The sequence below is a fragment of the Dermacentor andersoni genome, chromosome 4 (assembly GCF_023375885.2).
Source record: "Dermacentor andersoni chromosome 4, qqDerAnde1_hic_scaffold, whole genome shotgun sequence".
Classification (NCBI taxonomy): Eukaryota; Metazoa; Arthropoda; class Arachnida; order Ixodida; family Ixodidae; genus Dermacentor; species Dermacentor andersoni.
Window position 1 is genome coordinate 37268777 of NC_092817.1, and position 22033 is coordinate 37290809.

Below are 22033 nucleotides of genomic sequence, written 5' to 3' on the forward strand. Positions count from 1 at the left end.
TGTAGCCCAAGCCAGTGAACAATCAGTGTCGTGCCGCCATGTCTATTTCTGGGTGCAAAGGTCACTCCATGTAAACCAGGCTTAAAGCTGCTTTAGTGCAAGAGTGTCGATACATAAAGAAGTTTTCTATTGGTCTGGATGCTCCAGCTGGTTACTTACTAGTTCAAGTGATATTGTTATTGTCAGCCTGCTTTACATCCTCTTTAGGATGAGTTATCTCTCTGTCTTGCTTCCAGTGACTCTATCCCGTACCTGTAAATTTGAAAATTCAATAACACCACAAAGTTATCTGCTGCCTTTGACCACATTTTTCTTCCCTTGGCACCCATTCTGTAACTCGACAGATAGACCACCTGTTACCCACTCTATACATTACGTGGCTCACCCAACTTGATTTCTTCTTCCTAATCTATATATCGGTTATCCCTGTTTACTCTCTAATCCTTCTAAAGTCCAAAGTCTTCCTAAGCCCTAAAGTTACCCTCTACTAACTCAATTTAAGGCAGAAAGCTGGGCTAATTGGTTGTTATTCATATTAGGGGACATTGCACTAGCATGTAAAAAAGGACACCGGCAAAAACATGAAAAAAGACACACCGAACTAGTGTTCTGTGTGTCTTTTTTCATGTTCCCATCCATGTCCCTTTTTACGCGCTAGTGCAACGTCCCCTTGTATGACTAACTCAATGTTGGGTGCACTGATTTTTACCTACCCACATGCACCACCTTAAGAACGCTTAATCCATATTTGTCTTCCATCCATGCATGTCACTTTTACTGTGAGTCAACACCACCCATGTGCTAGCTCTTTCAGGACTGCATTATTTAATAATGAAACAGGCAATGCCAAATTTCATTAAATATACCTAGCAGTGTGCACATGCTAAAGTAGTGTACCAATATCTAGGGTAGTTACATTTGCCATTTATAATTTGTGTGATATGCTGCATACTTGTCGAGGTGTTGGGATAAGACCCACTAGTACAGGGTCATCCACTCTTAGCGAGGACGGACTTGCACCCTGCGGAGCGCCAGATGCGACCTCCAAGAGAACTGCTTGTGCAGGTGCGTTGCGAGCCAAACGTGGTGTGTGCGAAACCTCGCCTAATGCTGGCACCCTAAATTTGCTTGCATCACGGTGAAAGAATGCAGTCTTTCATATTGCCCTACATAAAGCACTGAATGTTTATGGCATGCGGTGCAAAGAACTGCTTAAAGTGATAATGAACTGCTTAAAGTGGTAAAGTCAACAATGCGCCTCCTTCGGACAGCCCTACGACACCAACAAGGGTGGCCACATTTGGTGGACCAAGTATTGTTAACTGATTTGCTGCCGCCTTCACGGTCTAGTTGGAGCTAGGGAACTCCTGGAAAGAGGTGTTTCACGGCGCTTTCTCACGGCCCCCAGTAGTGGTCACAGTTGTTTGACAGACATAGTGGCTAACTGCAGAGTCAGTTCTGGAATCAAGATGCGCCAGCTTGAGTCGAGCCCGACAACCCCTGTCTACGAGGACCCTCTCCGCTCGGTGTGTTCAGTGAAACAAAAGTGCAGAAGTGAGTGTGTGAACCCTTTCCCCTAAAAGGCGGGTACTTAGACGGCTTTGGACACTCTGATTGGACGAAGGTTGAGCGGCAGTCTTTCCTCGCCTGGGGATCTAGGGAGGACAGAGGGTGTTTAAGCAACCATTCTTCGGCTACTCGGGGTGCTTCATTTCAGTCATGCTAGACTAATGAAATGTAATGTTCTCCAGTCTTCATGTAGGTATTGTAAATAAATCCCGTACTCCTAGTTCTCGATGAGAAAAAGTTCCTCCCTTCAACCACGTCTCTAGCATGGATGAGTTGAACGATGGCATGGGCCATCTACCACTTTTGACATGCCCGACCCCAACTCTTACACTATGTGATGTCAATTTAAATTAACCTCATAAACTCGTAAAAAGAAAAAAACTATTAGCACGGCTCAGCGCAACCTTTCTATGAGTAGTGCCACGTGTTAAATAGGAAAACGGCTACACAGTCAACAAAGATTTCTTCTTTGACCAGTCGCTGTCATGTCCACTTTTGTTGTTACGCTAGGTAGTTTTGCCACTGAACACACTTTAGCCATCCGGATATTAGGATGCTGCATCAGCATTGCCATACAGCAAATAAATGGGCATTTACTGTTTCTGGTTACACAACAAACAGATTGGCTGAGTAGGTAGAGTATATTCAGCCAGCAAAGACAGCCAGAGAGGCCAGATGTACAAGGAATAAGGAGTGATACAACACATTGTACGAAAGGTTCTTGCTGTACTATGCGCCTCAGCTCCTGTCTTTCGAGGTATGATAAACACAGTCGCGAAAAATGTCACGAAGCCCTTCATGAATGCACAGCACGTAAAAAAGCAGGTATCCTAGGACATGTGACAACACCCTGTGCTTTACTTACTGTGACGTGAAGTACCTGCCTTTGTGCAGGCCAGATTGTGATACAAGCAAATTTATGGCACCAGTATCAGGCAAGCTTTCACGTGCCTGCTTAAGTGTTCCCAGTGGCCGCTACTGGTGCTCCATGTAGGGGGGCTGTGCGCTTGTGCGTATCCTCTGAGAGTGGACGACCCTGCACATATCAGACCTTCTCATAATCCAGGTTCTTCAAGGCTTACATGGCTGTCCAAAGTCATGTTTGTAAAGTATATGGTTACATTATTTTGCCAGCACTGAACTCTATGGCCAAAGCTTATGGAGGATTTAAAAAGATTACTTTGAGAGAAGCTAGGGACCATGCAGTGAGCGATGGAATGAACGAACAAGGCAGTAAAAATTAGAAATCAAATGAGGTTGTATGAGATTCTGACGGATTAAGAGTTAGGAATGTCATGTAATGCATAGAAAAAATAACTTGTGGCATACTAATAGAATAACAAAATGGGAAAGAAATTTTGGTTGCATAAGGGTGGGTTCAGCTGATGCAGGACAGGGCTAATTGGAAATCTATGGGAGAAGCCTTCATTCTATAGTGTACCTAGCTACAGGTGACGATTACAAAGGTGATATCGCGCCATCTGCTGATTTTGTTGCTTATCATTTAGCAACCGTCAACATGAATGTTCAAACAAAATACACTCTAGCTAACACAGTTTTGCGCTGCCACATGCAAGCAGCAAGTTCCTGTTAGCATGTTGACCGTTACTCTCTCCTTTGCCTGTTTCCAGGGTGGTGATGTAGTGGTCTTCCAATGGCAATGATGACAATGCCCATGAAGAGCATCCCTTCCAAGGGTCTCGCCACCTCTCCTCTCGCCTGCGCCATGGAGAGTTCGAGCAGCCGAATGCAGCGCAACTTTGCTGAGAAGCAGCGGCGAGACAAGCTGAACAGCTACATCAATGAGCTGGCCAACATTGTGCCCATGGTCTCCATGGCTTCCAAACGGCTGGACAAGACCAGCATTCTCCGGCTCAGTGCAGCACACCTCCGCTTTTATCAGAGTGAGACCTAGTCCCATGCCAGTCATACTCCGAGATAAGCGGGTGGAATAGCCCCACTAGAGTTGGTTGCCGAGCGGCATTCCACAATATGAGTAAGGAGAAGGGTGGAGAGGACCTGACCTTTGGCGTGATAAGTACATAATGGCCAAGCTCCACTTTTTAAAATTCTTTAGCATGTTTCTGCTTGCTCTTCTAGAGCTCAGCCAGATACTACTGCTGTGAAGAATACACTGAGCAAGTAGCTACTGCATTCACACAACATTGAGTGCAGTTGTAAGTGGCTCCCCTCGTCTAAACGGCGAGGCACAACAGGTCATCAGCGCAGCCACCTCGAAGGTTTATCTAAGGTGTCAGGAAGCTCTGTATGTTTTCTGAACAAATGCCACACTGAAAATTACCTTTTTGTTCCTTCTTTCCTTTGCTCTCTCACTCTCTTTGTGATCATAAGGTGTGCAATTCAAGGTCGATATGAATGTGGTCAGTTTTTATAATTCGACCCAGTATATTATTCGACCTTGTTTCCTTTAGCTGCTTTCTTTAACTTAAACTTTTGCATAATTTGATGCAGTCATTTTTGAGTTAGTATAAAGAAAGTTGACTGCCTATTTGAAAGAACTGCCTTATCTTCGATTTTCCCTTCCTTATTTTCTGTACTATGGCACAACTCCAAATCAATAAGCCAAACATTTGGTAGTGCAATCGGAATTAGTAACATAGTACCTCTGCACCTTGCTGCTCTTTAAAACTCTTATTTTGTGAAATTGACACTGTTACATGTCGCATGTATGTTGCTGTGTGTGTTCAGTCATGCAGTAACTAATAAATGTTTGTGTTTTTGCGCCCTGAAACAAGCATCTTCATGGCAGAGGCCTGTGCGCTATTATCGGCTGTAAAACACATCAGGAAATTGAAGCTACAAAAGGTTGTTGTATATACTGACTCCTTAAGCATTGTGAAAGCATTAATATTCTTGCCCAAACACAAAAACCCTGTAATCAATCTTCTTTATTTGCTGTGATGTGCTACTTATTCATCTAACCAACATGTTATAACATGTTGGGTGCCTTGATATAGAGGCATGTAGGCAATGTGCTTGCAGATGATATTGCCACATCCATAGCTACGAAATCTAGCAACACTTCCATAGCTGTTCCTGCCATGGACCTTAAGTCATTTTTGTGCAAAAAACTAAGAAGCTATTGGCAACGAACCGTAGACACTGAGACGTCAAATAAGCTGCATTTAATTTGGGAAATTGGCCTCCAATAACGAAAATACTGCAAACTGAGGTAATTTTCTGCTGACTTAGAATAGGCCGTACCTACGACACACACTCTTACCTGTTGGCTGGTGATCAACTTCCTATGTGTAGCATTGTGGCGAGATGCTCACCATCTTCCACGTCTTGTTGGAGTTTGGGGAAGCAAACACTGAAAGAAAGAAGCACTTTCATTTAGCCTACCGACAACAAATCCCACTACATCCCACAATTCTTCTTGGCAAAGAACCATATTTTGACAATAAGGCTGTTTTTAACTTTTTACACAGTGCTGATATTTTGCAAGTCATAAAGCCAAGAGATTCGTAGCACATCCTCTTAATGGACGCTGCTGCTACGATAATACGCTTTTGTAGAGCACATGCTTCCAGGCCCTAGAGTTCAAGGGTCCTGCTGAGGCATTAGTGCTACTGACACCCATATCTTTTGTATATCATCCCCTCATTGCATATCTTTTATGACCACAGCACATCTCACACGCCACGTGTCACCGTCATAGTTCTAATAAATAAATATTTTACACACTTTACACACTTTTAGGCCTGTATACAGCAGGGTTACATTTACCCTTCGATATTGACAGTTTGTGCACTGTTGACAGCTAATTACCATTGCCATGCAGCTCTTTAGCCACACCTGGCCCTTGCACCAATAACATTCAGTCGATCACTCGATCAACCAATCAATAAATGTCTGTGTTTACAGCTGCGCTTGCCTCTGAACGAGGAAGAGTTACCAAAACCAAGTGGAGACCCAAGTTTCTGAGCACTGATCACCTAAAAGATCTCCTTGAAGTAAGTATACTTTTTATATGCAACAACATTTTTTCGTGCCGTTAAATAAGTCCCACCAGCTGTGTGAATTACTGACAAACAGCAAGGCTTATGTCTAGTGCTGAGGGCTAGTATAAAGAAAAATAAAAAGTGTGAGAGCTGTGTGTGAACTGCAGACCTGGCATCCTTGAAGTAAGTGCTCAACCATCTTAGGCCTCAGTCTGACGGGGGGTGAGGGCTACAGAGGCTTTGAGCCTGTATGTCGAATTCCTCATGTGCTTCATACCCAAAATGTGTCACATTGTTATGGAGGCACTGTTATAGAATCCTGTAAGCTGGTTTTTTTTGTAAGTTTTTCATTCATTACTGGTGGAAATAATGCACCAAAACATGTTGTTAGGCTAGTTGATGCATTGTGTTTAAGAAAGTACCAGCCAAAAAAAAAAGAAGAGATGCACACAGGAAATATACAAGACAGGAAAGAGGCTGTGTCCTGTCTTGTATATTTCCTGTGCGAGTCTTATTTTGGCTGGTTTTTTCTTAAATATAATGCACCAAGTTGTGGATATGACTCAAGGCATCGAGAATAGTTTCTTTAACGTAGTCTATAGATGAGACACCCAGACGCAACATTCTTTCTATCATACATAATAAGATTAGTACTATTTATCAGAATATTGTGAGAACATTTAAACGTCAGCATCAAGGCCACAGTACGGAGAAATCACATTTCAAATAGTCTTGGAACAGTGTCGAAGAAGCCCCCATGTTTTCTGCTCGCTGGAATAGCAGATCATATGACTGTAAACTGTCCTCATGCAGGTTGTTGATGGCTTTGTGCTAGTCACCTCAACAACGGGCAAGATTATATACATTTCTCCATCAGTGGAACGCTTTCTGGGCCATCAGAATGTAAGTTTATCATTACTGTTCTGTTATGGGGAAGGAATTTTTGGCGTGGACTGTTGTCTTGCTTTCCCAAAAACAACCTTTTGTGCTTTGACAGTGCTAAGGGTTAAGCACAGGAAAATAACAAGGTCATTGCTATCTAACAAAATGTGCTGCATGGTGCAACACCAACACTTTCTTGTTTAGGCCTGTGTTTTGTTGTTGTTACAGGAACAAATACAGTTGAACCTCATTATAATAAAGTTCCATCTGACACGAAAGTACCTACATTTCACCGATATTCGTCATATGCATATATTTTTTACATGCTGATTTCCATAAGAATAATTTCATATTTGCGATCGTTATATCCAATAATTTATTAAATGCCCGTGTTATATTAGCATTTTATTGTATGTTGTACGATGATGTAACATGGAGTGTAGCAGTCGGAGCTGTGCAGGCTAGCAGCCATGTGGGTTGACCACTGCGGTAGGCACTCATGCACTCCTACTTTTTGATAACCTGTCAGAAATTGGTCTAATAGGAAAGCTTTAAAGATTGCACACTTCATATACAAAAGCCTAAGTTTACCCGCCATGTCACCTGTAAATATTAGTATCAGGTCCACTCAGACATTTCGTATTTATTTTTATTCTCTTTTTCTCCCACTCTCCTCTGGAATCTTTTAATCCCATTCCCCATCCCTATACAGAGTAGCATGCCAGCGGTTATATACGCGCCGGCAAAATTCTCTATTTTTCTAATAAAGAGCCCCCCTCTTCTCTCTCTCTCTCTCTCTCTCTCTCTCTCTCTCTCTCTCTCTCTCTCTCTCTCTCTCTCTCTCTCTCTCTCTCTCTCTCTCTCTCTCTCAACTTTTTGATAGCACTCGTGCGCTTCAACAGTTCTGGAGGCAAGCTGATAGCGGAGCATTGAGAGCTTTTTTTGCAGAGGGGGTGGAGGGGTAGGGGCTTAGAAGGGTACGGGGTGGCGAGATAGATCTGCGAGCGTCCCATCACCATCTTTGACCACAAAACAGACTGCCTTTTTGTAATATAGTTTGCTTGTCTATGCATGCATTCTGATAGCTTGTCACTTTAACCCTTTGAGGGTCGATTTCTTTCAACATATGCGACCGCCCAGGGTCGATTTTATTTATTGTAGATTCCAATAATTCTGAGGGACCTATTTCAAAAAAAAAATTACCGTAATTTTTCTAAGGTGACCGTAAAGTGAGAAACAAATATTTTGTGTCGGTATATATGTACTGTTCATGAATAACAACAATAAAGAAAGGAAATAAACTTATAAGAATAAAACTTTTGATGCATTGTTAATAGTTCAAGGCTTAGGAAATGCTTACACGAGAATATTTCGCAACTCTCAAATGTTCCTGCCCTTGCACTAATATTTACGTCCATAGCCTAATTGAACTGCATAGCTGAGCGCACTCAAGAAAACTGTGTGGTTGTGTGCCCTTTTAAAAGCAAAATGTGTGACGAACTTCTGATAATCTTCACCTTATCGCCAACCAGAGGCAATTAGTTTTAGCGCATCTCCAAAAAAGAAAAGAAAATGAAACACGTGCACTGTGGCATCCTTCCTATGCGCACCCCTGTGATCCCTACATGAGCGAGAAACAGGCGGTCGCCCTTTGAGCGATTCGTAACGAGATAGCCATCAGTTCTGCGAGCGCAAGAAGCCAAAACCGCCCGTGAAACAAAACCCAAACCGCCGCCCACCCGCACCCGTGCCACCACGCGAGCGCCACTGCGCGAGCGGTAGTAGATAGACATGCCGGAGCATACTAGCTCTAAAACAAACCATGCAACGAAAACAGAGAGGGAGGCGCAAGAAAAAAATTCCCTGTATTCTCACATAGCGGCAGCACATGCCAGAAAAGAAAAAGTTAGGAAATAGGTGCGCTTTTTAAACGTACAGATGGCACCGTAAATATACGGCAGCGACCATTTTGGCCTTGTTTGCGGCGCCGTATATTTACGTAGTTGACCCTCGGAGGGTTAAAAAAAAGTTTTTGTTCTCTTTCTGTTGTCTGGGTTTTCTGGATCCCATCGATTGTGTCTGCTTTTTTGTAATGTATAGGATCAGTTGAACACTGGAATTCTGTTTCGAGACCTTCTCATTTTAGTCCTGCATCAAGCAGGACTAAAATGGCAGGACAAGCTACAATTTTAGTGCACAGCTCTTAGGCACCCATTCCTGGGTTGAGCGTAGGCGTCCCTCGGCGTAACCACTCAAACGCACTCGTGCCACTACTCATTTGCTCGTCGTCAACTTCTTCCACAGCTGGCTCCGATGCTGCTTATTGTGCCAGCGTTCCCATCCTGCCCCTCGCACTCATGCAACTGCTCCCACGTTCGTCGTCTTCTGCTTCCACAGCTGCCTCCGATGTTGCTCATCATGCCAGCATTTCCATACTGCCCCTCTTTCTGCAAAGGCACCGATGGCACTGGCCCACTGCCACTCGGTGCGGTGATTTCGGTCTAAAAATTCTTTGCCTCTATATATCACAAAATCAAAATGCGTATCAAACTGCAATCAAATTCATATTAGGGAGTATCGTAATCATCGAACACTTTTTCGATCCTGGAATAAGCATGAGCCCAAAGTTTTTAACTTGGTTGACTATGAATGCACGCAGCACACACAAGCTCGCACGCACAGCAAGAACATAGCTAGTGAAGAGGAAGGACAAGAATAAAGCGAATGGAGTGGGGAAGGATGGCAAGAGGCTGACTGACAAATAGTGCTTGCAACAAACTACATTTAACAATGAACATTGGCAGGCCTTATTAGCATGCCTCGCCACTCATACTTCCACACCTTCAATTGTTGAGGTCTGAGCTGCACTTCCTGGAGCAGAGAGAGAGAGAAAAGGCAGGGAAAGTAAATATGAAGTTGTGGGGATGGGGGGGCGTGACTCTCACGCGTCCCCTGATACGTTGTTTTCCCGCATATCTCCTGTCTCCTGTGGTCCGGCTTTGCCGCGTGGCCTGGGGCTCGCGGCAGTCGGTGTGGTTGAAGCACAGTACGAGAGATGGCTGTGAGTGTTGCACTGCTAACGCCGCCTCACGGCGGAGTTACTTGGACGCTGAAAGGAGAAGGCTCTTCCTCTTGGGCTGCGGGTCGGCGAGCGCCGTGGACGTCCTAAGCGTGCGCCAATCCATGCTTCTGCGAGACCGTCTCGCGTGGCCTCCTTCAAACGCACCACCGTTCACGTGACCGTACACGCGAACGACCAGGCGTTGGGATCCAGCATGGGGCGAACATATTCGCTCGCTATCCGGTCGCGGTGAGTCAGACTTCCTAGATTTGTCGCGCGCCCATCGGCATGTTTTGGGAATAGCAACTCGGCTAGCAGGCATTGATCTACGAAAGGTGCAATAAATGCCCTTGTGATTGTTTGCATTACTGTGTTGTCGTTCCTTTGTCCCAAGAGCACGGATGAGAATCGCACAAAGTTTAGAAACAGCGTACCTGTGGAAGTGTATGAATGGCTGTCAGTCCCGTACACAAAAGACCCCCCATGTAGTTTGGGCTTTTTACATGCGCAGTGCCACTGAGGTCATTTCTTGGGTTCGCTAAGCTGCTTACTTCTGTTGTTTCTAAATCAGTGTTTTTGCTGTTCTGCCGGTGAAATCACTTTATATTGTTCACATGCTGCTTCGCCACAGAAATTCTAATAGCAGCCATGTCTTTCATTGCAGATTGAAATGATTGGTCACTCCATCTTCACATTCCTGCACTCCGCAGATGTGCAGACTGTGCATGATTGTTTTGAGTCCCTGGTCAGAGGACCCATGCAGCGCCGGGGCGACTGGGTCAGTTCGGAGCGATGCTCTTTCTTCTGCCGCATTCGTGAGCGCAGCCAGCCTCGCTCCGAGGTGCTCACTTACCAGGCAAGTTTCCGCTTCCTCTGCAGTGTCTGCTTGGGGTACGTGGAGATTTGTTTGGGAAACAGGTTACATACAAAATAAGGCAAAAAAATGTATTAGTAAAAAAGCTGTGCTAACAAGCATAGAGTGCTCTTATTTGTGGCAGCTGTGGTTGCCATTTCTGTTAATTACCACAGCCATAAGTGTAGTCAGTAGTTGTAGCAGCTACATTTTGATGGGAGTGAAATATGTAATTTGACTTGAAGTATGAGTATGGCAATAAAAACCTTGTTTGAGCTGGCCCTGCACTATAATAACCTTGTTACGGTGGCTATATTGGTAGGTGTGCCAACCGGCGCAGTTCATTGCTTCTCTGCATCATGACAGCAGGACTAGTGTTGCAGTCAGTGGCCTGTCACAAAGCACACATCATCTGCTACTGAATCTGTTGTTGTTGCATGGCTCTTATAATTAAAATCATTGGTTTTTAAAGTAGAAATTGGTTAAATTATGTTGAGAGGGTGCATAAACGTGTGATGTTTCTTTTCAAAAGCTGTCATTTATATTGTCTGTTCACATGCATACGGCACTGTGCATTGTGGTCGCAGTCACAATAGTTCTCAGAGTCCCAGTAATTTACTCCAACTTTTAAGGAGCAAAGTGAATACTATGGGTGATGTCTGTGAATACAAAGGATTTTAGGCTTTGAGAGAGAGTGAAAGTGTTCCTGCACAGAAGACTAGCCGGATGGGCACCAATTACTTTACTTTCAAATAGTAAGTTTTGCTGCAAACATGCAAGCCACAGGCTGAAATATCACTGATTTTGAGGCCACAAGACCCGGAACCTTTCGAGAAACGTGAGCTTGCACATCGTCGTGCTGAGAAAATGTTTCAAGCACAATAGTCGTGCGAGTGCCACATCAAGCAGCATTTCGTTGCACGTAGCATATTTATTTGTGTATAAGCTGCCCTTGTGTATAAACCACACCCCCTACTTTGTGATGCAAATGTGGGGGAGTGGGGGGGGGGGGGGGGGGGGGCATTATAAAGGCACCTAAAACCAAAGTTTCACCCATCCCTGAGGGCCTATAGTTCCCTAGAGCGCTACAAGATGGTATGGTGCCAGGTAGCTTTTGCCATTCGCCACACATTATCATCGTTCCGTGACATGATACTTCCGCTGCTTGTGTGTTCTGATTTTCATGTTGACTTGCTAGCACATTGTCTTTGTTTTCTGGTGGAGTCTGTTGCGTTGTGTGTGCTGCATCACTCTAGTGTCGTGTATCAGGGTGCATGCTTTCGATTACAAACAAGCAGAAGCAGTGGGCAAGCAAGATCCTGAACGCGTGGCGTTCATTTTCAGTGGGCACCATCAGAAAGAGCTTATTAGTCACGGGGCTATCAAACACCATGTATGGCACCAAAGATGATCAGCTTTGAGAGCACACCGATGAGGTGAACTCATCCAGCAGTGATGAGCATGCCAATGAGCTGAGCTCGTTGGACAGTGATGAGCGCAGAAGCGGCGATGAATAGTTCAATAAAATGTTCATAGTCTGTCACCAGTTGTACTATTCTACACAGTAGTTGCAGTAGTACTACAGTGTGTTAATGCGTAGCTATAAGCCTGACTCGTGTATAACCCGCACGTGAACAATATGCAAAAAATGAAGTATGGCTTATACACGAGTGTATACGGTATTGTGCAGATTCTGCAAGTGCATCTGTGGCTAATGAGTGACACTGTTCCTTCAAAGCTGCCGCACGCCCCAGCTGAAGAAAACTCCTGCAAAAAGAACAAGCAAGATGTCGACAAGACGCCGGTCACTAAAATAATCCTGAAGAGACAGTAAGCCAAACTTGCACATGCACTTCAAGCAAATAGAATGCGAATGAAAATGACGGGTTGAACAAGTGAATAACGAATATTTGCGCACAAGTGAGGAGGTGAACCTGCTGAAAAATGGTTCACAAAATGATTCTATGTGAGAAGCTTGAAGACGTTTTGGCAAGTATGACGTCAAATATCAACAGCCACACAACCCAAAGGCTCAGCTTCAAGTGCAGCGGCCGCAGTTCACAAGAAAACCACTGCTGCGTGCATTGCAGCTGGCAGATTTTAGAGTGCAGCTCTGAGGCCCGTTCCTGCGGCAAGCATCAGCGTCAGCGTAACCGAGCAAACAAGTGCAGCAAAGGATGAAAGAGCGAACACTGAGCGCAGCGGGGGATGAAAGATGCAAGGAGGACAGTGAAGGAGGAGAGCATGGGGAAAGCATGAGAATAAAAGCGTAGTGCAGTGACAATGGCTATGAGATGGCTCCAGAGTAGTGTGCATCATCTGGGAGGTTCGTCTGCAGCGACTGCAATGAATTGCACCCATGCGTCACCCACGCACTGGCTCTCACGATCTCCAGATTAGCAAGGCAGTCGCGTCACACTTCACTCCATTTGCAATGTGCTTCACAAGACAAATTGTCTGCACCAGCCAATATATTGCTAAATGAAAACACATATAGAGCTATACATTCAAATTTCGCATTAGGGAGTATCATAAATGTAGGCAAATTTTTGTCTTCCTTTTTCCAGCTCAAGCATTCTAAGCTGGTTGCTTGTGAGCAGCACAAACTTGAACCTACTAACAGCATAATCAAGCTAATTCATTGCTTGCCTGCACTTCCTTGTGATGAGCAGAAATTTGGCTTCTGAGTGTACTCGAGAAAAGAAAGAAACACCTTACGCTATGCTGCATAGGACAGGGGTAATTGGAGATCGCAGGGAGAGGCCTTCGTCCTGCAGTGGACATAAATATGATGACGATGATGATGATGATGATGATGATGATGATGATGATGATGATGATATGCTACATGTATTGTGAGCACTGTGACGCAGTGCCGTGTTTCATTTAAGGTTATAGTTTTCTGTAAAAGCATGGCGCATTGCTGGTTTATGTCTGTGACCTAAAAAATTACCCTATTCAAATATACGTACACGACCATCAAGAGTACAAACTGTTATTTTGCATGCTGCAAGCTGCTACTCTCATCGTAGATCATACATTTAATCATAGATCATCAAACAAGGTAAGAAATAGTCTTTTTCTTGCCCTTTCAGAAAAACAAGTTCATTGCTATTGGCAAAAAAAGTTTATTTATATTGCAAATGTGTACAGCTCAACACAAATTACCATACACTTCATTTATAATAGCATTCATACTGGCAAAGAAATAAAGCCAGGAAGTTTAGCTGTGCGAATATCAATATTATTAGATTGCATTTTACATGCCTTCAGACCAAGTAATTTTCATTACACATTTCGTGGTATAAGAATTCTCCCTGCACAATTTGCATTCGCTCACAGTACGTATACTTTCTTTAAGGAGTTCCATGCAGCACTGTGGAAGCTACGTACTTCTTCAACCAAGCAGGGCTGCAAACACTTATTAAAAGTACCCTTCAAGACCCTGTTGTGTGCTTGCAGCGAGCGCTGCAGTGCAGGCGGCGACAGCATCTACCAAGGCTGCAACTGCGCAGTGAGATCAGCTGTTGTGATAACAGTGATAAAAAATTTGTTCCATATTTGCTCTGATACGAAAAAGGCATGCATCAAGATGTTTCGAGATATGGAGGAGAATGATGGTTCCGAAGAAGCACTCAGCCGGCCTGTCGCACGGAATGGTGGCGCCATCTTTTGATCCCTCTTGTAACATCCACTTGTATACGGTGCACTCAGTGACATTGTTAAGTGCAGCTGTGTTCTTAATTAAAATTAGTGCACATTTACCACACTCTTTCTGCATGGTTCCAAGCATGTTCAACACCAACTTATTTGTTCATTTCGCGCAGAAGAGCAGCTTGGAACAATACCACACTGGCAAGTCTGTGGACGCCACATTTGTGAAGGACGAAGCACTGCCCAAGAGGGAATCCTCCGTGGTGTTGTGGCTGTGCTGACTAACACATACGAATTTAGCCACTGTCAAATCAAATAATTGTTTGTACTCTTTAAATGCAAATTAATGTCTGTATGGCAGTGTTGCTCAAATCTTTTTTTTTTTCTGCACGGTTTTATTCGAACAAGTGGAGGACTCCATTTTCAATATCATAGAGCATCAATAAATATTTTATTAAAGAACAAAACAATATCACGCAGTAAACTCCCCTGAGATATGCAGAGAACCTTGCAAGTAAACACCCGCCGACAAGACCACTTGCCAAGGCTGTGTGGTGTGGTCATCCAACGGGTTCCGAACTGCTACACTACATCTTGCTGCACAAGAATCTGCGGTCGCAGGTCACATAGCCTTGGCTCTGCTGCATGGAACTACTGAAACAGAGTATGCATACTAATTTGTAAAACAAATTTCGACTCTAGCTCTCCCTATAGAAGAACTGATGAAGGGCTATTTCATTCTTGCAGAATATATGCTCCTCTTCGTAGACTCAATTTTAATGTGTTTACAGAACAAAACAGCCTTAATAGCCCTGTATTTTTGCCTCTCAAAGTGGGAAACAAACAGCTGACAGACAAAGCATGTATGTTACCTTCGCAAGTGACAGAACTCCGCTGCATTTAGAAATCTGAAACTGTGGATGGTGTCACTGTGAAGACTGCATTTCCAGTTTAAATAGTAATAAATGTGCTGCATTTCCACTGTAATATGGCCACAGCAGCACATGCCGCATGCCACTTGCGACCGCAGAGCCACGTTTGTCGTCGTGAAGTGGAAAAGCGCTGAACTACGCTTCACGCCTGGCAGATAGCACACCTACGCATCTAACCACCGTAACCCTGTTAACTAAATGTTGTGGGGTTCTCACCCATGCTCTTGGGACAAAGGAACGACAACATAGCAGTGCAAAGGCATTTATTGCACCTTTCATAGACTAATGCCTGCTAGCTGAGTTGCTATCCACAAAACATGCCGATGGGCACACGACAAATCGCGGAAGTCCGAGTCACCGCAACCGGATAACGAGCGAATATGTTCACCCCATGCTGGACACCAATGCGTGGTCATTCGCGCGTACGTTCACGCGAACGGTGGTGCGTTCGAACGATCATGTTCATCCATTCTGGGGTAGGCTTCGCAAGACGGTCTCGCAGAAGCATGGATCGGCACACGTACAGGACGTCCGCACCACTTGCCGATCCCGAGCCAAAGAGCGCCCGTCTCCTTTTTGCACCCAAGTAACCCCGCCATTAAATGTCATTAGCAGAGCTACACTCGCGCCATCTCTCGCAGTGCGCTTCAACCAGACCAACTGCCGCTGGCACCAAGCCATGCGGCGAAGCCGGATTACAGGAGATGGGAGCTATGCGGGAAAACGACATATCAGGGGATGCAAGAGTTGCGCATCCCCACAGTGTAGTGTTACATCGTCGGAGATGGGGTGGTGCTAATGTTCCCTGACAACTTGCAGGTGATCCAAGTGGTGGGCCACCTGACTGGGCCAGCCTCAGACAATGCCAATGGTCAGGGCTCTAATTGCCTTTTCAAGACCTTCGTCCGGCTGGTCAACACCAATCCATACAAAGAGCTTTCCCTACGAGAGGCCTGCCAGGACGAGTACGTCACACGACACAAACTCGATGGCACCATCATTTTTGCGGACCACAGGTGAGAGAGCGTCAAAAAAGCGCATTTGAAAACGGGAGCAAAAGTTGAAAAGGTAGAACACTAGCACTGAAGGTATGACACTAGCACTGCAGAACAAAGGCCTTCTTGAAATGAGACATTTTTTCAATGTGCTTTTGAACTCTGCAACATGAAAATAGCACTAACGGAAGATGTGCCACTTCTTTCATTGCACATCCTTACATTGGTTTATTAGCCATTAAATGCACAGTGTGAGGAATATTCCTGAAAGTGATCAGTTGATAGTACTTGCATGCAAGCAGCCCATGCTGGCATCCATTGTTCACGATGCTGGACACTAAACGTGTGCTTGTTTTGCAGGCTGTCTACTCTGACGGGTCACCTTCCCCACGAGGTGTTGGGAGTGTCAGCCCACAAGTACCTGCACCCAAGTGACATGGCCATCGCCATGTTTGCACAGAAACAAATGTTCGCCAGCAACTCAGGGAAAGGTGTTGTTGTCTATCGTTTGAGGACTCGCGACGATTCGTTTATTTTCCTCCGCTCTTCGGGCTATCTGCAATATGACCAAGGCACCATGCAGGTGAGCTGACTGTGCTTGACAGTTCTGACTGTTGCTCCATGCCCAATCTTCCTTTGTTGCTTTGTTTTTATTTTTTATCGCACAAGGCATGGTGCCTTGCATCTTGTTAACCAAGAAGGCCTGTAATGGAGGGGCCACAATCTGTCTTGTCTGTGTTGTGTCAATATTGAATTCCATGTTGTTGTTTTCTTTTATGTGTCGTAAAGATCAGGGCTTTTATTCACAAAAACCTCATAAGCTACTCATAAACAGCAGCTGCCAGCCAGTTGTGATGGTTGACATGCTATTAGCAGAGCTGACCGACCAATGGAAAAATGCAGTTGCAAGCAAGAAGCTTCACAATTTTGGTCCGAAGGATGCTCTGCAATATAGTGTGCCTTAATCTGCACAGTCTGTCTCTTGTGTTCAGTGCAGTTTTTGTGTGGAACGTGTGGCAAACTAGAAAAACCTTTCTAGCTCAGTATTTTCAGAATTTCTGCTGCTGATGATGGGGCTACAGGTTTTATTCCCAACAGTGGCTGCTGCATTTCGATCAGGACAGGTTGAAAAAACAATATACTTAAATTTAGGTGCATTTTAAGGAACCACAGGTGTTCAGGGTTATTGAGCCTTCAGCTACAGCATCCATCATGGCCCATAGTGCTGCATTGGGATTTTAAGCTCCATCAATTACTATATTATGCTTTCCTTTCAATATATAGATTTGTGTACACTATTTAGTAATTGCTTACGTTTTACTTACTGTAATTGATTTCCAGCATATTCATTCACTGTGGTGTGCATAGTCATGTAAGCACTGTGAAAATTACTCTGAAGCTACCTCCTCTCAAACTATCTGAATGTGGAGCAAAGCAGTGAAGTTTAACTTCATAAAAAGTATGTTGTAGTAGCAGCAAATTTTACCATGGAAGTTTCCAGGCCTCTGTTGGAGATACCTCCACACTATCATTGATACTCGAACATGCAGCACCTCCACAGAAGAGTAACTACCATAGCCAGATGCTAATCGTAGGGCGATCAAATGCAGTGGCAAGCATTTTTCTACCAGTGGCAATTATTAATATATGTGGTACTTTGCTAGCTACTACATAGCTTGTTTGCTAAACTGTGAAGTTCACTGTATCTATCAGCACAAGTGGTAGACTCCATGCCTACGTGCTTCGCTGATTCCTGTGTTGTTTTCTACTGCAAGTGTTTAGTTTTTTGACGCGTTAGCATTAGGAGTGTCAAAGTGGGGAAAAAAATGTTTGTGAAGTGTGGTTAGCCAGCCATATGGCAGAGGTGAGAGTGTGTGTGTGTGTGTGTGTGTGTGTGTGTGTGTGTACCGTATTTACTCGAATCTAGGCCAGCCCCGATTCTAAGCCGACCACCGCCAGAAAAAAACCTACCTCGAATGTAGGCTGAACAAAAAAGTGAGGACAGCATTTGCAAAAGGAAAACAGCATTTATTCAATATGAACATGCCAAATTCACTCTGCGTCATCATTGCTGCTAGCCTCGTCGCTATCTTCCTTATCGCTGTCATCTCTTCTTTGCGGCACGTGCAAAAAGTGTCTCCTGTGTCGCCCTCCAACAGTGGACGTCTTTTTAATTGATGCTGAAGTCGCACCCGGTTTGAACGTTTGACGATGCCTCTGCAGCTAGCGCAACTTTTCATTTGAAAGTGGCACTAAAGTGGCACCGCCTGTTTGATGCCATTACAATAGTGCCACACCATCCACCGATACCATGCCACTAAGACAATAGTCAAAACGGTGACGTTGCTCATGTACTTCAGTTGGCTTATGGCGTGGCTAATAGTGGCTGCAATACTGACTTTTCTAGCTGGCGCTAGCTATGCACCATATTTGTCATTATCATTTAAAAACTGACGTGTTTTTTAATATCTTCGAATCTAAGCTGACCCTAGAGTTTGGTATATCTTATATGAAAGAACTGTATATATGAAAAAGAATTGTGTGTGTGTGTGTGTGTGTGTGTGTGTGTGTGTGTGTGTGTGTGTGTGTGTGTGTGTGTGTGTGTGTGTGTGTGTGTGTGTGTGTGTGTGTGTGTGTGTGTGTGTGTGTGTGTGTGTGTGTGTGTGTGTGTGTGTGTGTGTGTGTGTGTGTGTGTGTGTGTGTGTGTGTGTGTGTGTGTGTGTGTGTGTGTGTGTGTGTGTGTGTGTGTGTGTGTGTGTGTGTGTGTGTGTGTGTGTGTGTGTGTGTGTGTGTGTGTGTGTGTGTGTGTGTAGTACATCTAATGGTTGTCTGCTTCATACCACTGTCAGTTGCGCTTCGCTCCTCAAAGAGGCAGGATGTGTGTCGAGTGAGCTCCTGAACAACACTTTGCAGTGTGGTGAACACGGTTTGAATCATGGATCCGGGACCTCGAAGAGGTGCGACATAATGCTAACACATATCTCTCACATTTACTGCTCTTAACTTTTTTTTTACCAGGTGAATCTTGTATAAAACGGTGATGTCATGGTATGCCGAGGCCAAGAACTTCAAGGCAGGGCTTTTTAACATTGCAGTAAAGTCAATTCGATGCAGTTACCATGTTTTGTCACTCTGGGATTGCATTGTACAGCTTCGTATCTAGTGGCATTCATTAGTTCAAACTACATTACACAGACTATAATTCTCCATCCGCTTAGATATTCCACTGCGTTACACCATTTCGGTATTTTTTACGTACAATAAAAGACGTTTGTGTTTCATGCAGATGGACCACTTTGTCTGCATCAACACCCTGATGACGGAAGAGGAAGGACAGCGAGAGCTGCAGACCTTCTTTGAGCGCTTCTCACCACACATCACAGCCATGTCTGTGCAAGAGCTGGGCGAGTTTTTCGCCTCGTACGCGGCTCGTCGCACAGCCAAGCTGGCTGGCTTCACTGAAGGCAGTGCCACCCAAAATCCCCTGTCCCTGTCTCGGCTGGTGGAGCCCAACTTATACCTGGGCTCGGACTGTCTCGTCAAGATCAAGCGGGAGCCGCATGACCTGCAGAGTGATGCCCTCATCCATGGTCCTGAGGCAGCGCACAGTGCTTGGCATCTAAGCCAAGGTGATAGGCGGCAGTGTGCCCGGAAAATGTCTCCCGTATATTAACAATGCCTGCCTAGTCATTCCATACCTGTTGTTGCTAGAGCATGGATGAATTTCCCTGACCACTGCTAGCACTCCATGCCCACTCCTCAGCTTAGACATGACGTGCGATGAAGCGTAATTGGTGGGACGCTAACCATGCCCCATAAACTGTAGATCAACTACTGGGAATGTGGTACGCTCTGAGTGACGTCCGGCTTTAGGAGGCTACGGCTCAGCAAATGCCTTGTTTACAATGTGCCTGTCACATGAAATGAAAATTTTGTTTCAAGCACTCACTCACATTTTCTTCACTGTCGCCAGCGAGCGCTCATTGAGAGAGAGAGAGAGAGATAAAACGTCTTTAATAAAAAGTCTCTGCTGGGTTCGAAAGGGGAAAGGAGAAGCCGGGAGGTTAGTCCCGTAAAGCCCCCCTTTCCTTCAGATGCAGGCCAGGCCTTGAATCAGAGCTGGCCTTCTGGGCATTCGCTGAGCAGTATAGCACTCATTGAGATGAACACTTGTAAACCAAACTAGTTCATGTGCTATTCCCTCTGAGATTATTGTCGTATCTACGAATGTTGTGGTATTGACGAGCGCTATGTGCCAACGATAAGCAACAGCAAAATAATGCATGTAAATATAGTAGACTTTCGTTAATTCAACTCCGGTTAATTCAATTTTCAATCATTCGAACTTGGCAAGTCATCACGCATGTGCCTGACCCCATGAGCGACTCCTCAAGGTGGCAGTCTGTCCCAGCAGAGCTTAGAGGAGAGTGAGGTGAGGATAGTGAACACGTGTTAATGCATTCAGGGTGTCAGAAAGAAATGTTTTTTGTTTATTTTTAGTTTCATTCCGGTTCTGCTTCAGAACAAAAAAATATAACAAATGATCCATAATGATTTGTAACTGTTTTGGATCGCATGCAAATATTTTCGAAGCAGTGTAACGATAAAAACATAGTATTTATCTCAATACCTGAATTGTGAATTCTAAGATACCATATTTACTCAATTCTGACGCACCCTTGATTGTAACGCGGACCCATTTTCCGTGACCAAAAAGAAAGGGGGGAGTGAATAAAAAACACCCTTGATTGTAACGCGCTGCTTGCCGTGACTTAAAAGAAGTCCTTTACAGTACCGCATACCTCATTCTTTCATACAGAAGTACAGAATTCTCTCATTTGGAAAAACAAAGATTTACTCCCAATACACTAAAGTTGTGATAAATAGAAAAAGTCAGTTTCGCCTGAAAGGCGAAGCATCGATTTAAATAGCAAATTAGTAGACAGCTATATGAAAAGTAAGGATAGTATTATCGGCCATATAAACTTTTAAACATTCACTTCTAACTAAATTAACAAGCATGGCGTGATGCGGGCACAAGCAAACATGAACATGTTTCACTCAGTGACCGCAGAAACTCTTTTATCAAAACACTGGAGTGAGGAAGTGCTGTAGTAGGATCGAGCAAACGGATCATTGTGCAGCCTTCCTCTTCAGCATGAAGTGAGCGACTAGAACGCAGCGCGGTGCGCCTAGATGCGTCGACTTTGTCTCCATCGCAGATCGATCTCAACATAGGTGCTGTGTGGCTGTGCCATACGCAGCAGCTACCGGAGTAGAACAGCTCTTCTGTTTGTGCCAGTCCTGCACGCAAATTTCGGGCACTCCGAACGGCCATGATGCGGCCAGATTTCCGTGCTTCACAGCACGCATGATCACTTTCCTTTTAATTGCGGCTTTGCGTGTCTTCGCAGTCAGCGCTTCCCTGCTGACAGAGCAAATGCAGAAAACAGGAAGACAGACGGTGTACTAACTTAAGCACACATACTAAAGCACATGGAGGAAGCTACAGCAGCTAGGCTTGAAGCATGTACGAGGCGGCCATTTTTAAATGCAATGGCGATATGGTAATGCAGATTCTGGTCATGCTCGATTCTAATGCGCACACAATTTTTGGACCCGTTCTATAAGAAAAGAATGCCCATTAGATTCGAGTAGATAGGGTAAGGCACTGAGCATGATCTCAGAAGTAGCGCATCATCGAGTGTACTCACTGAAATTCGAGACTGCTGTTCCACTAAAACAAACTTACAAACCTAAACGAATGATAAAACTTCAGTAACAAAGCGTTGTACCCGTAGAAAACGAAACGATCAGCTCTTCTGCGCTCAAGCCCTCGGTGTTTTCTATGATGCCGATCTGCTAGTGCATTGGGCAGCAGACTTAGATTAGTGGAGCGCTCGACTAGCTATCGCTCACACTATCCCTGCCTGAGATACGTGGTTAGTGAAATTGGGCACCACCATCATTTAGCTACCATTGGAATCAAGTACTGTGGTGATTTTTCTATGATTTGGCACAGCTTTGTTAAGAAAATGCCTTGCATATCTTTTTTATTGTTTCTGCCTTGCATCGTTTCTTTAGACTGTTAAGTGTTTGATGTTTTCAATTAATTTAATTTA

General features: G+C 44.5%; 1 protein-coding gene across 3 annotated transcripts in view; it reads left to right on the top strand.

The window, feature by feature from the left end:
• The window catches only part of LOC126536947 (protein cycle-like), a 38569-nt gene that overhangs the window by 12847 nt on the left and 3689 nt on the right, over positions 1 to 22033 (top strand). For all 3 annotated transcript variants that reach the window (XM_050184022.3, XM_055073615.2, XM_055073616.2), the window contains exons 3-9: positions 3201 to 3473; positions 5458 to 5546; positions 6348 to 6437; positions 10142 to 10333; positions 15736 to 15932; positions 16272 to 16494; positions 19198 to 19540. In XM_050184022.3, the coding sequence (XP_050039979.1) occupies positions 3224 to 3473; positions 5458 to 5546; positions 6348 to 6437; positions 10142 to 10333; positions 15736 to 15932; positions 16272 to 16494; positions 19198 to 19540 (1384 nt within the window). In that variant the 5' untranslated portion in view covers positions 3201 to 3223. The remainder of the gene's footprint in view (positions 1 to 3200; positions 3474 to 5457; positions 5547 to 6347; positions 6438 to 10141; positions 10334 to 15735; positions 15933 to 16271; positions 16495 to 19197; positions 19541 to 22033) is intronic.